General features: G+C 43.0%; 1 protein-coding gene and 1 pseudogene across 2 annotated transcripts in view; one reads left to right on the top strand and one right to left on the bottom strand.

The window, feature by feature from the left end:
* LOC147437560 (P-loop containing nucleoside triphosphate hydrolases superfamily protein) overlaps window positions 1-17419 on the bottom strand; it is an 82810-nt gene extending 65391 nt beyond the window's left edge. Inside the window, exons 1-4 of one of the 2 annotated variants that reach the window (XM_086487075.1) lie at window positions 16919-17419; window positions 16003-16464; window positions 420-511; window positions 174-296 (exon numbers count right to left, since the gene is read on the bottom strand). In XM_086487075.1, the coding sequence (XP_086343201.1) occupies window positions 174-296; window positions 420-511; window positions 16003-16464; window positions 16919-17258 (1017 nt within the window). In that variant the 5' untranslated portion in view covers window positions 17259-17419. The remainder of the gene's footprint in view (window positions 1-173; window positions 297-419; window positions 512-16002; window positions 16465-16918) is intronic. The other variant, XM_086487074.1, reaches the window with a different exon arrangement.
* Window positions 3928-10132, top strand: LOC147437561 (uncharacterized; annotated as a pseudogene).
* Window positions 17420-18453: the final 1034 nt, after the last annotated feature.

Here is an 18453-nt window from a genome sequence, read left to right on the forward strand (position 1 = left end):
GTTACACAGGTCTTGACAGAGAATATTTAAATTGTTAAGCTCGGGACTAATGGGCCTTGTGTAAACTACAAGGGATTCTAACCAATCAACACACTACTTTGAATCACAAAAGGTTGCAAAGACCTACTTACAAAACATAAGTGCCAAGCTAGAAACCTGAAACATGAACTTACTTCTTCTTGTATTGGTTGCCTTTCCCCCTTCTTTGAATAAGGGATATTGTCGAGAGGAGCCGGTGTTATTCTCATATCATAGCCTGCCTTTTGCAACTCAGATGGGCGCCTACGTCCAAGCATCTATGTGTGTTGATTACAGCAAAGCCCAAGAATTATTTCAGAGAACGTGTTATTGACGGAAAACACAAAAATAGTCCTTGCTTAAAATAGAAAAGAGAGGTGAAATGAGAGTTCTTAAAATACATATTTTTCTATATGTTGCATTAACTTTGGCTGTGGTACGATCTGTCGAAATTGCACGCGGCCTGAAAGTGCTGCAGGTGTATCCTCTTTTACTGCAAAGCACAAACAAAAAACTCATCCCTCATCAAAAAAGATAAGCACAACCACAAGAAATTGCTGAAAAATGACTCGTATGTTGTTAATTTTTTCAGACAATGTCTGGTACAAACATACAAGCCTCTTGCCAGAATGAGCAGTACATGTCAAACCATTGCCAAAAGCTATAGATGTGTGCCAAACATTTGATTGCTTATGCAGCATCCTAATCCTTATGGATCCACAATCTTACCCAACATCTCTCATGAACTACCTCACAAGCCCTCTCCTGCCCATAAGAAGAGCACAGTGAGAGTGCTCCCCTGTACATACCTGGATGAACCAAGTAATGAGACACACAAAACATAAGAGAGCTCTCCTATACATAAAAACCGCATAGGGGCTTGTCAAGCCTACCAAACACAATACATATTTTTTATACACAGGAAATCAAGTTCTATTCATGAATATCATAGCTACACAACCAGCAAAAAGGCCAAAAATGAAGTTTGAACCAATCTTGACATTATTCTCTGCTTTTGGCATAGAATCTGGATGCAAATAGCACACCTACAGAAGTACCTAGCAAAACGATAAAGACATGAGATTTTGTATCAACTGCATCACCTTCTCAGGAACTTCCTTTTTGGAGGTTCGATAGGACCATTACCAGGGCCAGAGTTCCTGGCACTTGTTCACAATCTGTTCCTAGGCAATGAGCCTTGGAAAATATTTCTGCATCATGCGGTGGCAAGCATGTTCCTAGACATGGTGCAATGGGTTCAGATAGCTGGCACCAGTCCATTCGATTTATCTTCACAGATGTTCCTTTGTCAAAGCCTTATCAAAAAGATGCCACGGATTAAGAGGAGTTAAAGCATCAGCCATTGATATGGAGCTCATATGTTCGTGATTCTGAGGGGTGCCAATTGGGTGAGAGGACGTATATTGATTAGGCAGGATGGTATAGATAGCCTGCTACATCTTTCACTCATTGGCTACGGTATTGTTGTTTGTATGTGCAGTTTTTTGCTGATGAGATCTCGTGCTAGGATTATAGAGATTGAGGATGTGATTCCCCTTGCCTCGAGAGAGGTAAGAAAGGGCACTACCAATACCCCTGCCTGTGAAGGTTGGTGGGGCCTTTTATATGCTAACCGCACTCCTACTCATGCTCGCTTTGATCCCATGTTGTTCACAGCAGACTCACATCCAGCTCCAGATGGCACTCATGGCACATGCTCGGCTTGTCTTTGTTAATAAGGCATCTTGTTCTCTGGATGGTTGGGACTCTATTCGGGTAGTGGGATCCTGAAGGAAATGCCAAGAATCCACCCAATGATGTCCAGGGTTGGCACTTACGGGCCAACTGTGCCTCTGACCACAACAACCTCCCCATGCCATCATCAATCAATTGAAATATCCATGCACCAGACTTCACACATCTAGCACTTGCACAAAGACACCAGTCACTAAACAATCACATCACATTTACGTCGAGATCTTGAATACAAATTATGATCATTGTAACTTATTTAGCAATCCCATCAAAACGCATTGATCTTTGATCTACTAAATCTTGTTACTATCATATTCACATCCTTTCTCAAATTGCATGCAAGCATGCCAACGACCATCCCCAAAAGACAGTACATTCATGAAGCTATCACACAAATCAGTCACACAGTTCAAATTAAACACTCAAATGCAAACACTCAATCTAGTCATCTCATCTAGTTCAGAACTATTGACACACATAGATCACTACCCAACCATCTCATCCTTTTAGAACTCTTGATGCACTAAGATCAGTATAGTCATCTCATCCAGATAGAACTCTTGATGCACTAGGATCACATTCATGAATTTATGAAGGTATATAATTATTTAGCCCTCACATCGAGATTTCTAGCAGATCTCTATCTCTACATGCACTAAATTCATCATATCAATCATCAAACAAAATGCTACATACATTGCATCTTTTCAACACATACTCAAACAATATACACACAAAAGAGCTCATGTAACAAGTTCTTTCTAGGAATTCCCATTTCAATGTACATCTTTTCATAAAGTCATTCCGAAGAATATTGTCACCTTGTCAGTACCCCTAAAATCTCATGGAGAAATTAGTGACTTAATTCCATCTAGGCAATCTACGACAAGCAGTCGAGAGGCTCCCCTCCTGTACAGCACGGCCCATATTCACGTGCACTTACGGAATAGACGGTGCTAAAAGCCTCTACGTACAGCTCTAGTAAGAATTTGCTAGGTCCTCCTCCTCCATCTACTTTGCATCAAGAGCCAGATAGTTCTGTTCTTGACCAAATTACCCTTCTATTTCTTTTCTTTGTGCCCTAGGACCTAGTGGTTCTTGCTCTGGATCCCTGTTCACACGCACATCACTCTACGTCTTTAAAACTTTCTGATTTATCATCAGTTGTTTCCTTTGTTTCTTTCTTGGGACACTTGGCGAAGATGTGCCCCTATTCACTAGAGCCATGACACTTGCCCTGTCACCAGGAGGTGTATTTTTCTTGTTGCCTTCTTTAAATATGTACTACATATTTTTATTTATTTTCTTTTTACTTCTTTTCCTCGGAACCTTAGAAAAGGTGCAAGTGGACATTGCATGGCCAGTGTGAAACGGATGTGGCCGAACGGGTTTCTCACATCGGGAGTCTAGGTCGCTCAGTCTGGGAGTGAATTTGGAGAGTTTTCTCGCGTGAAAACTCCTCCAAATCACAGGGCAACTGACCCAATTGCGTGCAGGAGGTCTTGGGGAGCTTCGTGTTGATGCGTTAGCTCCGTCCGAAACGACCCAAAACAGAGAAATACAGCCTGCTGTGTAAAATTGCAGGTTTAGGGTTTTGTTCCTAAAGTGCACTAGAACTTCACAGAAGCTTCGGGGAAGCTAGAGTGTGGTTGTACAGGTGTTTGGGAACTTTTTAGAGGCGGTAACAGTGAAAAACAGCTCTCTGTGTTTTCTCGCCAGCCCACAGAAAAGCTCCAGAATCGCATGAGAAGTCACCACGGACTTGTACGTTTGGTCTATACAAGTTATACAGCCGTTATGTTGTCGAAATTGAGCCAAATTCTTAAATTACAGCCCTAGAAAAGTTTGGACAGATTTAAAGTTGCTTGGGGATTTCCCATCTCAATCCAATAAAGAAATACCGCAAGGGGCGTCAATTTTTGGGGCAACACGGTGTCGTTCATCGTTGCACACGGCATTCTAGCCGCTGGACGCAAGTGTTGAGTCTCTCTCTTTTCCGTCAGTACTCTGTGTGTAATTAACAGGTTGTAAATTTGGTACCGCCCTTTATTGTGTACAGGCCGGTTATATGGTTCCATCGAGGGGATAAGACACTTTTTCCTCAAAGAGTGCGTCGTGGATTGTTGTGGGTAAAAGGATACACAATTAAGCACTATGGCAGAAAGAAGAGACGAGGGTTCTGAAAAGGAAGCATCCTCTTACAATGGGCAGGAAGAGCAAAGGGTGGTTGATAAAGCGAAGCAACCCATGGAGCCGGAGGATGAGGATCTTATGTTCAAAGCTCAATTCTGGAAGATCATGGATATCTTCGAGCAAATGGCTCCGAGTCCGGAGTTACCAAAGTACTTACAGGCTCCTAAACGGGACGTCTCTTCCCTACCACCTGAAAAAGAGGGTTCACATGCAGAGGGGTCTCATGACACTCATGGAAATGCTCCTGTGGAAGAGCAGCAACAAGTGGTGAAGACACCCAATGTGTCTACAGGTCCAAAGGAACATATGGTATCTGGACATGAGACTGTAAATGGTCAAGGCACTAATGAACAAGCCGTTCGACAGACCATTCCACCGTTTACTTCATATCCTGGTTACTTTGGTGGTGGTTCAGTGTTTCATGCTATGGTTGGACCATCCACAGGTTTACAAGGGTACATACCAGGAAATGTGTTTGGGGCAATGCAACCAGGCCTGGTTAACCCTATGTACGGGAACATAGGTGTTCAACCACGCTTTCAGGGTGCCTATGGAGATTTTGGGATGCCTGGAACTCATTTTGGCATGGCTGGTTTTTCACAGCAAAATACTCAGAATCCGAATTACCCTAGCAAAACACGTAATATGAGTGCTAGAATGCTTAATCGAGAAGTACCACTTCTTAAAGCACTTGTTGAGGATAATGTGGTTACTACGAGCCAGCCAAAGGAATACAAGGAAGGCGGGGCAGCCGTGAAGTTTGACACTTTTAATGGCACACAGGACAAAATCAAGGCCTTGACCTTCATACAGCAGTTTGATGCGGCATATGCACGTGGAAACTTCACAGAGTCTTCCAAGATACACAAGGTTGCCACCTTTTTGAAGGGTAATGCGTTGAGATGGTGGACCACATTGTTAAATCGGGGCCAAGCACCTACAACATGGGTCCAGTTTAAACAAATATTTGCTCTTGCATGGCTCACAAACACTTTTGAGGTGGATGTGATCACGGCATGGTAGGATTTGAATGCGTCAAATTGTGCAAATCTGGAAGAGTACAATCAGAAATTTTGGGATGCTTTGTTACCCATAAGCTCTTACAGGTTTGTACCATTGACAGAACAGATTGAAAGGTATTGTTGTGGATTGCCAAAGGAGATCAGGGACTACTGTACGAAGACCAATGTCATCAACATTATGTAGTAGATTGAGAATGCAACAATGGCCAATAACTTGTTGCAGGGTAAATTCAATGGATTTAAAGCCAAAAACAAGGAGTCCAGGGCAAGCAATTTTCAGCCAAGGGCAATGTCACAACAACTCTCATTGTACCACCTTTCAAGAAGAAGCCTTTCGGAGGACAGAGGCAGTTTAAACCTTCTTTTGGGCAAAGCCAAGGGAAGAAAAGGCATTTTTTTGGCAAGACATTTGAGGAAAGGAAAGCTCTAAGAGAGGCCAAGAAATGCTACATTTGTGAAGAGAAGGGACATTTTGCTAATGAATGCCTGCAGAGGAAGTCACAGGATAAAGATGACAAGTCAGACCATAAAGGGAGGAAGCCAAAGCCAAGTGCAGGACTTGTCCCATATTTGGTTGGTGATCAACCAAACATAGATGCCACGGAAATGTGCAGAGCTTGGGGCAAAGTTAGAGACCAGACAGTGCTGGTTTTCTTTGATCCAGGAGCCCGTGCAAATTTTATATCACCAGAATTGGCATCAAAGTTGGGCATTCGTGCAGGTTTAGCATGCCCAGGTCATTTAGAGCTTGTTACTCCCATTTTGGGGAAGCTCCGTCTGCACATTCAGAGTTATGTGGATGCAGAAGAATTCCATATTATGCCACTTGAGGGTTGTGATGTGTTATTGGCTATCCCATGGTGTTACAGGTTGCATACTATGGTGGATACTATGGTGTTACAGGTTGCATACTATGGTGGATACTTACAACAAAAAAATTACCCTTGTACATAGAGGAAAGACTCGTGTCCTTGATGTAAAGCTTAAAGGCGAGTCTGTTCCAATTGTTTCTGCTTTTGCTATTTCATCTGTAATAAAGAATCATCTTTCTGCGTACTTGATCTTTGCAAAAGAAGTACATGAAGTTGTATCTAATTTGTCTACTTTAGATAAAGATAGGTCACCTTTTTTGTGTGGTTTTGGTGATTGTTTTTCAGACTCTTGGCCAGGGGAGTTACCTCCTGAGAGACCTGAGGATCATACCATAGATCTTGTGGGAGGTTCTAGTCCACCGAATAGGCCACCATATAGGGTTAGTGTAGCCCAGCAGAAAGAGATTATGAGTCAGGTCAACGAGCTTTTAGAGAAGGGCTGATTCAGCCCAGTTCATCCCCTTTTTGTTCACCTATACTCCTAGTGCAGAAGAAGGATGATTCATGGCGCATGTGAATTGACTATCGCGCCTTGAATAAAAATACCATCAAAAACAGGTTCCCCATACCGAGGATAGATGACATTCTTGATCGGCTTGAGGGAGCGTCATTGTTTACAAGGATAGACCTAAAGAGTGGGTACCACCAGATACGCATTAGGCCAGAAGATGTCCATAGGACTGCGTTAAGGACAACATTTGGTCTCTATGAGTTTCTTGTCATGCCATTTGGTCTCACAAATGCTCCTACCACATTTAATAGAATGATGGACAAAATTTTTAGACCACATAGAAACTTCGTAGGTATTTTCTTTAATGACATGATTGTCTACTCAAAGTCTGAAGAGGAGCATAGAGACCACTTGACCACAGTTTCAATGAGCTAACAAGAACAGGCTACTCATTAATGCGAAAAAGAGTGAATTCTTTCTGGAAAAAATTCACTTCCTTGGGCACATTGTTTCAAAGGATGGGGTACGCATGGATCCTCGCTAAAGTAGGTCATGGCCAGACTTGAAGTCCGTACATGACATTCGAAGCTTTCTAGGCTTATGTTCCTACTACAGGAGGTTCATCCAAAATTTCGTTGAGATTGCTTCTCCACTCCATGCACTGCAAGGAAAAGGAGTTACTTTCAAGTGGACAGCCAAGGAAACTTTAGCTTAAAACACTTGAAAGAGAAGCTGACTTCAAATCCGGTAATCATTTTGCCACATCTTTCGAAACCTTTTGTGGTTAACTGTGATGCATGTGGCCATAGTCTTGGTGCAGTTCTAATGCAGAATGGCCGAGTAGTCGCATATGAGAGCAAAATTCTTTTGAAGACCGAAAGGAACTTGCAAGTTTATGAGAAAGAATTGTTGGCAGTAATTCATGCTCTCACTAGTTGGAAACACTATCTGCTAGGGGCTGATTTTGTTGTGCAAACAGATCATCAAACCTTGCGATATTTTCTCACACAAACGAAGTTGTCTGAGAAACACATGCGGTGGGCAAACATCTTGTCAATGTTCCATTTTCAGATTGTGCATGTGCAAGGGAAAAAGAACGTGGCGGCTTACGCGATCACGAAAGCCCCAAAATTTCAGCAGTGTCAATTCCGTATCATTGTGAACTAGACGAAATGAAGACACAATATGCTGAAGATTCACATTTGGCAAGGATCTATGATCAGCTTGTTGACGGGCAACATCATGAGCACTATATGCTTCACAATGACTTTCTCATGATGCATGGAAAGTTATGCGTTACTAAACAGTTACAGCCAAAGGTCTTGATGGAAAGTCATGCTCCACCTTATGCTAGGCATCGTGGAATTGATGCGACAGTGAAAGGGGTTGAGGCATTCTTCTATTGGCCAGCTTTGCGTCAAGATGTTGACACATTTGTACGATCATGCTTAGTTTGCCAAAAAGTCACATTTGACACGCAAAAGCAACCGGGATTGTTGCAACCATTGCCGATCCCTAACAAGCCATGGGAAAGCATAGCGATGGACTTTATCTTTGATCTTCCAAGAACGCAAACAGGCAATGATGGAATTTGGACAATCATTGGTAGGTTCAATAAGCATGTACATTTCATTCCTGTTAGAAAGAAGACAAAGCCTGAACACATGGTCAAGATATTCATGAGCAATATCTTTAAGTATCACGGGATGCCTCAGTCAATTGTCAGTGACAGGGATCCACGTATGACTAGTCTTTTCTGGAAGGCATTGTTCAAGAACATGGGCATTTCGCTAAAGTTCTCTTCTTCGTTTCATCCACAAACTGATGGACAATCAGAAGAGGCAAATTCTACTATCCTGGATCTGCTCAAATGTTATGTGTCAGAGCACAAGGCAACTTGGGAACACCATCTCCCATTGGTTGAATATGCTTACAATAACACTGTGCATACGTCAACAGGTAAGGCACCATTTGAGATAGTGGAAGGAGGGAAGAAAGTCCCACCCATTTTGCACACTAAGGACAAGATATTTGAGGCAGACAAGTATGTGCAAGATATGGATGAAACATACAAGAAGATAAAGATTGCTCTTGAGAAGACTCAGGCTAAGCCAAAGAAAGCTGCTGATCATCACCGTCGTGAACTTGTATTTTCACTTGGTGATTGGTTGCTTTTGCGCTTTGAAAAGGCTAGGTTAAGGAAAAGGAAAGGTGTCACGTGCATATCTAACCCTATGTGCATGTGGACAAGCTACTTCATGACAAGGATTCAGTTAGCCTAGCTTAGGAAGTGTTCTGGCACTTTTGTGAGTCTGTTCACAGACCGTGCATGTCCAGGCACTTAGAGTAGATGCATATCCTTTGGTTGCACACAACATGATCATCAGCAGTACCATCAGATTCCATCAAGAGCATTTTACAGTGCAGAAAACCTATTTTCCCTATTTTAACCATTTTTCACTTATTATTAATAAGTGACTTTGTTGGGAAACTGGGTAGGGCAATCTGGCTATGGATCTATAAATAAAAAGCTAGCGCTAGTGATTTCTGGCAGAAGAGGCAGGAGACCACAATCGAAGTGCACCTTCTCAGCAAGACCGGCAAGAAGACATAGCATTTTCAGCCACCAAAGACAGCCAGGGTTTATCAACAACTGCAGAATAAGCCTAGCGTTTTCCGTAGTTGCAGACAGCCTGGCGACAGCAGATACCACAGCGTTTTTGCAGCAGGACATCAAATCAGCCCTAGTGTTTTTGCACCAACAGCTCAGCCTAGCGTTTTGCAGTTTCCGGCGACAGTTCAGCCTTTCTATATCAACGTTTTCAAATTTCAGCATTACGACTCCATACCACAGCCAGCCTCCAAACCTTGCAGATCTCACCTTCTCGTAGCAGATTACTCGCCGCACGGTCAGATCAGCAAGCGTTTGTAGATTCAGCCCGCTATTCGCAGATTTCAGCATATGCGTTTTCAACGCATCATCGTCGCGTCGTCGTCATCGCCGTCGTCATCAACATAGAGTCAAAATTCAGCAGATACAAGATTTGCAGAATTCAGCCCATAGCGTTTTCAGTTTTCAGCCCGTCCCGTCGTCGTCCTCATCTTCTCAACATCGTCGGCAAGTCCATTGCATTGTAGAGATTTGTGCAATCAATAGTAGACCGCTCTCGCCATAGAGAGTGGGGCCTTCGAAGGAGGGTTTGACAACAATCTGGTGTCGTATTCTTCTCTCTCTATCTCTCAGTCTCAACACCTTCATTCACAGTGTTTTTCCACTTTGTTTGTGATCATTTGCACTCTCTCACTAAAGGAACGGAAGGCTCTCCCTTCCGTAAGTAAAAGGAACCCTTGAGCGCAGTTCGGAGCACTCGTCTTGAGCAAAGTTCAACGTTCACATCCACTGCACTTTACAAAAGGCAAGGAACGTTTGTTTCCTAAGCTCAGTATGCGATATTATGGTCCTTTTTATATTTCAGAAAAGATCAGCGATGTAGCTTACAGGTTGAAGCTACGAAAAGGCTGGAAAACACGATGTTTTTCATGTCAGCCTTTTAAGGCCCTTTGTTGGTGATGTGCTAGAGAATATGCCTGATGAGGAACAGCCCGAGGTGGAAGAATTGGATGAGATTCTTGTTCCTGAACAGATATTGGCACATAAGGAAAAGAAGGTTAGAGGAAAGGTTGCAAGACACTACTTGGTGAAGTTCAAGAACTATCCATCATTGGATGCTAAATGGATGGAAGAGTCTGAATTGGTTGATTCACCTCAACTGTTGCAACTATATCTTGAAGCCTTTCAAATGGAACCCTCAATGACTTGATGTAGCTCTATGGCGCAGTGTGAGAGCATGGTTCATGACGCTCAAATGAGTAGTTAAGCAAATGTATCTACTCTTTCTATACAAAATTTGGCTAGAGAAGTTTGTGCTTAAGAGTACACTAGAAGACTTCTATGCTTGATATATGTGTGGTAGCTGGGTTGGTGGGATTGTTTAATCATCCAACGCTACATTTCCGGAGGCATGTGTATCTTGGATTCCCATCATAGAATATAAATGTTATTAGGAGATAACAGCATGTATTATTGGCATGCAAGCAAGGTCGCTCGCAGTATTTCAAGGGTGGGGTGTGTCACCAAGAGGTGTATTTTTCCTGTTGCCTTCTTTAAATATGTACTACATATTTTATTTATTTTATTTTTACTTGTTTTCCCGGAACCTTCAAAAAGGTGCAAGTGGACATTGCATGGCCAGTGTGAAACGGCTACGGCCGAACGGGTTTCTCACATCAGGAGTCTAGGTCGGTCGGTCTGGGACTGGTAAGGCCAATTAGCACTGAATTCTGAAGACTATGGAAGCTTGTGTGCGCCAGATGGAATTTGACCACTCGGCAAGTCACTTATAACTTTATAAGTCAGTGGGAACTAGAGAATTAACTCAAAAAGGGCAAACTGGACACATGGCGGCTCTAGGTGAATTTGCCAGATCCAGCATGAAGAGGGGGCGCCCAATTTGAGAAAGGAGGCTGATTTGACTCAGAAGTGAACTTACAGTGTGTGTGTCAGTAGTGGGTGCAGGTTTACAGCTTTAATGAAAAGCTTGCCTTCTCCTTTGCTCTATATAGCGCGACGATTTGCTCTCGCGCATCTCTATCCCCCCTTTGCACATATTGTAATGCCCCACTAGTTGGGCTATTCAGATGATCATGTACAGTCGTGTGGGTTTTATGCGCGTTTGCTAAGGCAAGAGCCTTCTGAACAGGAACCGGATTAGCTAATTGCTAATCCCCACAACCCCATTGTGAAGGAAGGGGAATTTGGAGAGTTTTCTCCCATGAAAACTCCACCAAATCACAAGGCAACTGACCCAATTGCATGCGGGAGGTCTTGGGGAGCGTGTTGATGCGTCAGCTCCGTCCGAAACGACCCAAAACAGAGAAATACAACTTGCTGTGTAAAATTGCAGGTTTAGGGTTTTGTTCCTAAAGTGTACCAGAACTTCACAGAAGCTTCGGGGAAGCTAGAGTGTGGTTGTATAGGTGTTTGGGAACTTTTTAGAGGTTGTAACAGTGAAAAACAGCGCTCTCTACGTTTTCTCGCCAGCCCACAGAAAAGCTCCAAAATCGCATGGGAAGTCACCCCGGACTTGTACGTTTGGTCTATACAAGTTATGCAGCCGTGCAGCCGTTATGCTATCGAAATTGAGCCAAACTCTTAAATTACAGCCCTAGACAAGTTTGGACAGCTTGTAAAGTTGCTTGGGGATTTCCCATCTCAATCCAATAAAGAAATACCGTAAGGGGCGCCAATTTTTGGGGCCAACGGGGTGTCGGTCATCGTTGCGCACGGCATTCTAGCTATTGGACGCAAGTGTTCAGTCTCTCTCTTTTCCGTCAGTACTCTGTGTGTAATTAACAGGTTGTAGATTTGGGACCGCCCTTCACTATGTACAGGCCGCTTATATGCCCTCCTAGAAGTACTCTACATGCTGCTCTACTAGCAATTTAGGCTGTACCCAAAGCATCGTCTTCCACATCTTCAGCTGGTTCCAGGCCGTAATCACATCTTGTTCATACTCCTGTGTCAACCATACCGAAGTAAAAAATTTATTGAAATTCGCCCACATTATAGGAGCTTTGCTGTAAAGAAGAAGGGTCGACCACCATGTTTGAGCATCACCCTTTAGAAAACATGCCGCCTTTCGTACTTTGGAGGCTTTAGAGAAGTTGCCCCCAGAGAAAGCGGTGTAAAACATCTAAATGTCAAAAGGGAATCCTTGTAGCCCGAAAAAGTATCAAACCTTACTGCTTGACCCCATCCTTGAACTCTTTGGTCTTCTTTTCAAGGTTATCTGTCACATGCACATCTAACCCTATGTGCATGTGGACAAGCTACTTCAAGTCCAGGGTTCAGATCACTTTAGGAAGTGTTCTGGCACCTTTGTGAGCATGTGCACAGGCCGTGCATGTCCAAGCACTTAAGAGTAGTTGCTTATCCTTTGGTTGCACACAACATGATCATCAGCATTACAGTCAGTAGCCATCAGGAGCATTTTACAGTGCACAGAACCCATTTTTCCTATTTTAGCCATTTTTAACTTATTATTAATAAGTGACTTTGTTGAGAAACTCGGTAGGGCAAATTAGCTAAGTTAATATAAAAGAAACCTGGCTATCACTCAGTAGAGCAGAAGAAACAAAGAGAGCACAAGCAACCTCTTGTAGCACACCCTCTAGCATTTCTTCTTGAGCAAGAACCCTCAGCAAGGCCTGGCGTTTTTTCAACAAGTACCATCAGTTTTCAGCGCCAACGTTTTCAGCAGGTCTGCACCAGCGTTTGTACCTCAATTGTACTAGTGTTTTCAGCAGACAAAATCAGCCTCCTATCTCTCAGTCTCAGTACCTTCATTCACAGTGTCATTCACTTTGTTTGTGATCATTTGCACTCTCTCACTAAAGGAACGGAAGGCTCTCCCTTCAGTGAGTAAAAAGAACCCTTGAGCACAGTTCGGACCACTCATCTTGAGCAAAGTTCAATGTTCACTTCCACTGCACCTTACATTATCATACTGAGTGGCTCCTAGCAGATGATTCTCTGATAGTACCAAAAGTGTGGGTATCTCTGTTCAAATTGTCAAAAGAGGACAAGGTCTCCTTCTCTGACCTGCTAGATTGCTTTTTGTGATTTCCAGACTTTGGATATGCTTTTCTTGTTCTTTTTGTTCTTAGTTCGTTCCTTTTGCCTCTTCTCATCCTCATTGTAACTAGAGGAAGCGGAGCTTTTCAAGCTATCTAAAGACGAAGAGAAACTGGGATCATCCTCAAAGCAAACATGCTTCTTGGATCCACTGGCGCCTCGAAAATTGATCTCCCGACCAAGTAACCGGAATAATCTTCTAACTTGCTTTTCTTGCAAGGGTGCTTGTTGGCTTTCATCATCTTGCTTACCTTCTGCTCAAGAGCTTCACCAAACTCTTCTTGGAGGTACAGTTTCTGCTTTTCTACACCCTTCTTTGCTTTGGTCTTCATGGCCAACTTGATAGGAGAGTGGATGGCCTTTTGCCATTAGGTGTGTACCTCATCAAGCGGATGGTTCTTCAAATATTTCACATAGTTCAGGTCCTTAAGAGTACTAAATCAAACGCTTTGCAGAGGTGTCACCCAACACTTGGCGCTTGTACTCCACTCTGTCAAGATCCCCCACCGAAAACTTGTCGTTGTCCTCTCCCAATTGCTCGAAAGGAGGTTTGCTTCCATTTAAATCTTCGTTGGTTCTTTCAATTTCTCCGCTCTTCATCCTCCCGCGAATGTGTAAATCTTCGCTGGTTCTTTCAATTTCTCCTCAAACTCTATAGTATGGTGTTAATTAGTGGTTGAAAAACACTTGAAAGCATTGCAAGAAATTGAATGTGAAAGAGGATGAAAAGGATTATGTATGTTTAACCCAATCCTGAATGTTAAAAAGAGAGGTAGTTTAAAGAGAAGTACACAATTGTCAACACCCTCTCACAAGGGCCTACATAAAATAATGCTTACTTAATGCCCTTCCCACAAGAAATAATAAAAAAGAAAGTTTGTCATTATTAGCTTGCCATGTGGCATTACTCAACAAGATTTATCCAATGGTCCACGATTGCTCCCAAGACACAACGATGCTTATAATATGTGCTTGTGTTGCATGTATATAAAGCAACCATTAAATGTGTTCGCCCAAAGCTTCTTTGCCAAGAAAAGGTAGATGATAGGTCAATTCTCACTAATAGGTATAACAAGGCTAAGGTGAAGCAAAGCTTCATATAGCCCCAATTGCCCAATACCGTAACATCTCTTCCACTAGGGATAGCAACTATGCTTAGTTGCTCATTAAAGAATCAAGTGGACCCTGAGTGATGGAAAGTGTGGAAAATCTGAAAAATATTTCAAGTATTCATTTGGCATCTTCTCTAGGGTGATCTTTAAAAGTCAAAAGATAGCCGTTGTAAACCATGCCAGTGCGTGTGGTGGTGGTCTCATGATTAACTATTTGTGCAAAAATGACTTGTTCTTCTTGATCTACAAGTGAAGATGGATCCTCATAAATGTGATGTGTTGGTAGGGATCCTCGAACGGGTCATAAAAGACTAATGTGAAATGCATTATGAATATGCCAGTTTGAGGATAAATCTAAACGAAATGAAACAATATTAAAAGAAGGTAAGTCTAAACAAAATAAAACATTATTTTATAACATCAAAAATCTTGAATGGATCATAAAAACGACTAGGGGTGGAGTGCTCTTCATCCTCCCGCAAACGTCTAGTCGGTGGGAGGATGTCCTCTCTATCGGATTCACTTCTACAACCATGAGCTGCACAAAAAGGTATGGTCCTTCGTAGGAAAAGAATCGTTTGAGCTCTGATACCACTATAGCAAACTTGGACATCCAAGTGAGAAATCAATAGCAACACACGAACAGAACTACAACTAAAACTTATATATATATATATATATATATATATATATATATATATATATAGAGAGAGAGAGAGAGAGAGAGAGAGAGAGGAGTCGACACGAAGCGGTAGAGTTCCACTTCTTGATGTATTGGCCCCAAAGTCTGGTGTCCCTTTCAGTATTTCTTTATTGATTGATGATCACAAAAGTACCACAGCCAATAGACTCCTCTCTACAGTGCTCCGAGGCTAATATGCCAAAGAGAGCCTAGGCACTCTTTTATAGGTTACATGGGGCCCCTAAATTGGGCGCTCTGGTTGCGTATCAAGTGGCTCAAGAGCTAAGCCCAACTACATTTGCAAATAGCCCTACTAAAAGCTGTTGACTTTATGTCGTACGGACTGCCACGTGGCAGCCCGTAAATTGCGGCACAAATTACACTAGGCTGCAGTCTCCCTTTCGGCGTCAATTTTTTATGAGCCAAGCTTTAGGATTTTCGTCCGCCTTCTTTCTGGTCACTTTCGGTCGGCTTAGGACATGCCCCATCATCACACTTAAGACAAACCGCCTCTTAGGACGCCAGTATGTCATCGTCCCCTAGTAGTTACTGCTACCTCAAATCCTCTCCCCTTTACACAAGGCCTTTCCAACGTCCATCACTTGGTATGTTTATTGATTGATGATTGATATATGGGCCACTTTCCTGGGAAGCTATATCATCATCCTAGTTCCACCTTCGATCCATTCTAAGCTCGTAGTGTGCATACTCCAATGAGTCTGAGTCCATGTTTTATAACATCAAAACCGCTCTACTAGAGCTCGGATTCGTGTTTGTCTCAACTATGTGAAAGAGCTAGTAAGCAGATGCTAGATCCAAGCTTAGGATCCTCCTTGGGCTGTATTCAACCAATGAGGGCAAGAAGAAAACAAATCCATTGACCCACTCAATGTGAATGCCTAAACCTATGCGCTCAACTTGGTGCTCAACCATCCTCTCATCAATAGCTCATTTCCAAGGTGCCTTCAATTTCATCAAACCTCCCACATTTTGCATCATATTGAGCTTGCATAAAAATAAACAGATAACAGTTTCCCAAACCCCCATACAATGAACCAGCATCACTTAATCAAGAATATTCTATTCTATGTATCTTTAAGCGCAACAACCACCAGCAAAAGTTTAACCCTTTAAAACTCTTGCAAAGTTGAATAGTGCGGCGAAACATCTAGTCCCTAGCATAAGTAAAGTCAAGATTTGTACCTTCCTCCCCTGGAAGAGGATAGCCTTCGTAAATTCTCTTTGATGTTGTATCTTTGGGATCCAATCTCATTACCCGTTTGCCCTTCTTTTGCGACCCTTTGTCTTGAGTGGTGGACTTCGTCTTTGTAGTTTTTTTCCTATCTTCTTGGCTCCTCTTCAATTTCTCAATTGCCAAGGAACCCTTCCTTGACAAGCTTACTGCTGCCGTTTCCTTCGATCTTGAAGTCCTGATTTCTGTTTGATTCTGTGTATTACCAGAACGACTGCCATCTCTTGAATCTGTGTGCAACTCCAACTTCGCTTGACTTCTCACAATTGTCCTCGTTGGAACACCTCCCTTTTGGAACCTGGCAGAACGCTTTTTGTTACTCCTACCTTCAGTAGAACTTGTCACACTCTGCCTCGAAGATGCAGAAACAGATACTGATCTTCTTGTTGTGCTACCTTGCTTTCGTAGCTTACCTAAACAAATCAATGGTACATCTTCACACAGGCAGGCATATCAAGTCGCATAGAAAATTAACAAAAGGCCAAGCTCACTTAATATTTCACTATTTTAAACTGGGAGCAAATGTAGTTGGACTGTGAGTGAGGAGTACAAGCACTTCCATGTAAGTAAACTACACAAGTTCCTAAATGCACCAGAAATACAAGATTGAATTGCACATGCGAAATTGCCGTCCGCAGAAAACCAGAATTTTTAAATAGAAGGAACTGCACCCTAGACAGGAGGCACTTGCAACAATAATCTAGCATTCATAAATTTCGGCAATAAACATAAATTGAAGCATGCGACAGTAGGGTGTACACTCACACCCAAGAAGTAGGGTATAGACTCACTGTTAAGAAAGCCACTATAGCACACAAATATTGTATGATGAGACATTGCATACGTCCGGAAAATAAAACAGCAGACCTGGGCCGCGGCTTCTTAATTTGGAACTCGAAGTAGATTTTGTAAAAGCTTTGCGAGAGACTTCGGTGCTGTACAATCGTTTACTGAAGAGAGGGGAGGAAGAGGATGCGGAGATGGGTACAACGGGCGAGCAATGGTAAGAGAGAGCACCCCAATCGTAGCAATGAGGCCGGGATATGCTGAGAGAGCTATGGAAGGGACTTCTGTACAGGGCCGAGATGGGCGCTTTCTTCTTGTGCCCCAATGCTGGTGATGACGCGGGAGAAATTGCGGACCTGCCAAGTAGCACAGCACCAGCTGCTTCCCGGAGTACAACCAGCCTTGGACGCATTGTCCGCATAGGCAAGATTCCAACGAGCCCCTCCGCTGGTTTCCCCTCAGGCTATTGCGTCCATTGGAGTGTGGGGTTTAAGCCTCCCCCCTCCGAAGTAAGCAACTCCATCTTTCCTAGTGACTCAGACCGTGAGGCCAACTTAAGGCCACCTAAGGTGGGCGGCAAATTGTCACCGGCAGGCTACATTGTTTTTGGATTGGATGGGCGCAATCCAAAGAGCGCAACACCGCTTACCTCCCGTCAAAATCTCGCTCCGAACAAAGCTCCATTGGTGAAAAAAAATTTGGGTGTAACAAAAGTGGTCATGAATGGGAGGCCACACCAAGCAGATGAAATGGGACAATACGGCCAACGAGGCTTGGACGCAAATCAAACGGCTTGCACTCACCTAACCACATCACCTAGAGGCTTTTTGTGTCTCACTTTTCGACCTTTTCATAAAGCTAGGGGGCCAAGGGTCCCTTTACAGGAACCCAGTTTTTTATTGATCCCTTTACCCTAGAGATTCTAAGATCCTAAGCCAACACACGACAATCTAAGATTGTGTACCCAAGGGAGGTCAACAAGCAGCACAACAGTCTAAGGTTGTGTACTCGAGGGAGGTCAACAAGCAACACCCAATGCAAAGGGCGTGAACGGGAGGTTGTTGTGAGGAGAAGATGGCTGACCATCGGCAAAAGGTTGATGCAAGCAGGAGACTAGCTATATGCAGCCTTGGCAAAATCGTCGTAGCTTGGCCTGTGTACAGCATCATCGATCGAAACGCCAGACACCGAGAGGCACTGAGAGAGCGAGAGAGCCTGAAATATGGATGATGCGTGCACACACACACACACACACACACACACACACACAGAGAAAGAACGCAAAATTTGTAACAGATCGTGGCAGGGAGAACATGAAGGCCTCCTTTGCATGGACCAAAATGTGGAGGGAGAACATGCAAATCACGTCATTGAACTGCACTCCCAAAATAGCACCTATTTTTTATTGAGAGAGAGAGTGTCTGTGTTTATTGTCCTCTCATATTCTTGTTGAAAATCATAGGCACGTACTCAAGTGTTTAGTTTTAAACAAGTAACAAAGTCACAAGGCTTGCCTATTGTGAAATGTACTAACAATCTATAAGAGAACAATCAAAGAAGTCAAAAGTGAAATGTTACTAACTAATGCATGTTATGAAATTGTCATTGCATACAAA

This window comes from Adiantum capillus-veneris, chromosome 17, assembly GCF_014529385.1.
Source record: "Adiantum capillus-veneris isolate H3 chromosome 17, ASM1452938v2, whole genome shotgun sequence".
Lineage (NCBI taxonomy): Eukaryota > Viridiplantae > Streptophyta > Polypodiopsida > Polypodiales > Pteridaceae > Adiantum > Adiantum capillus-veneris.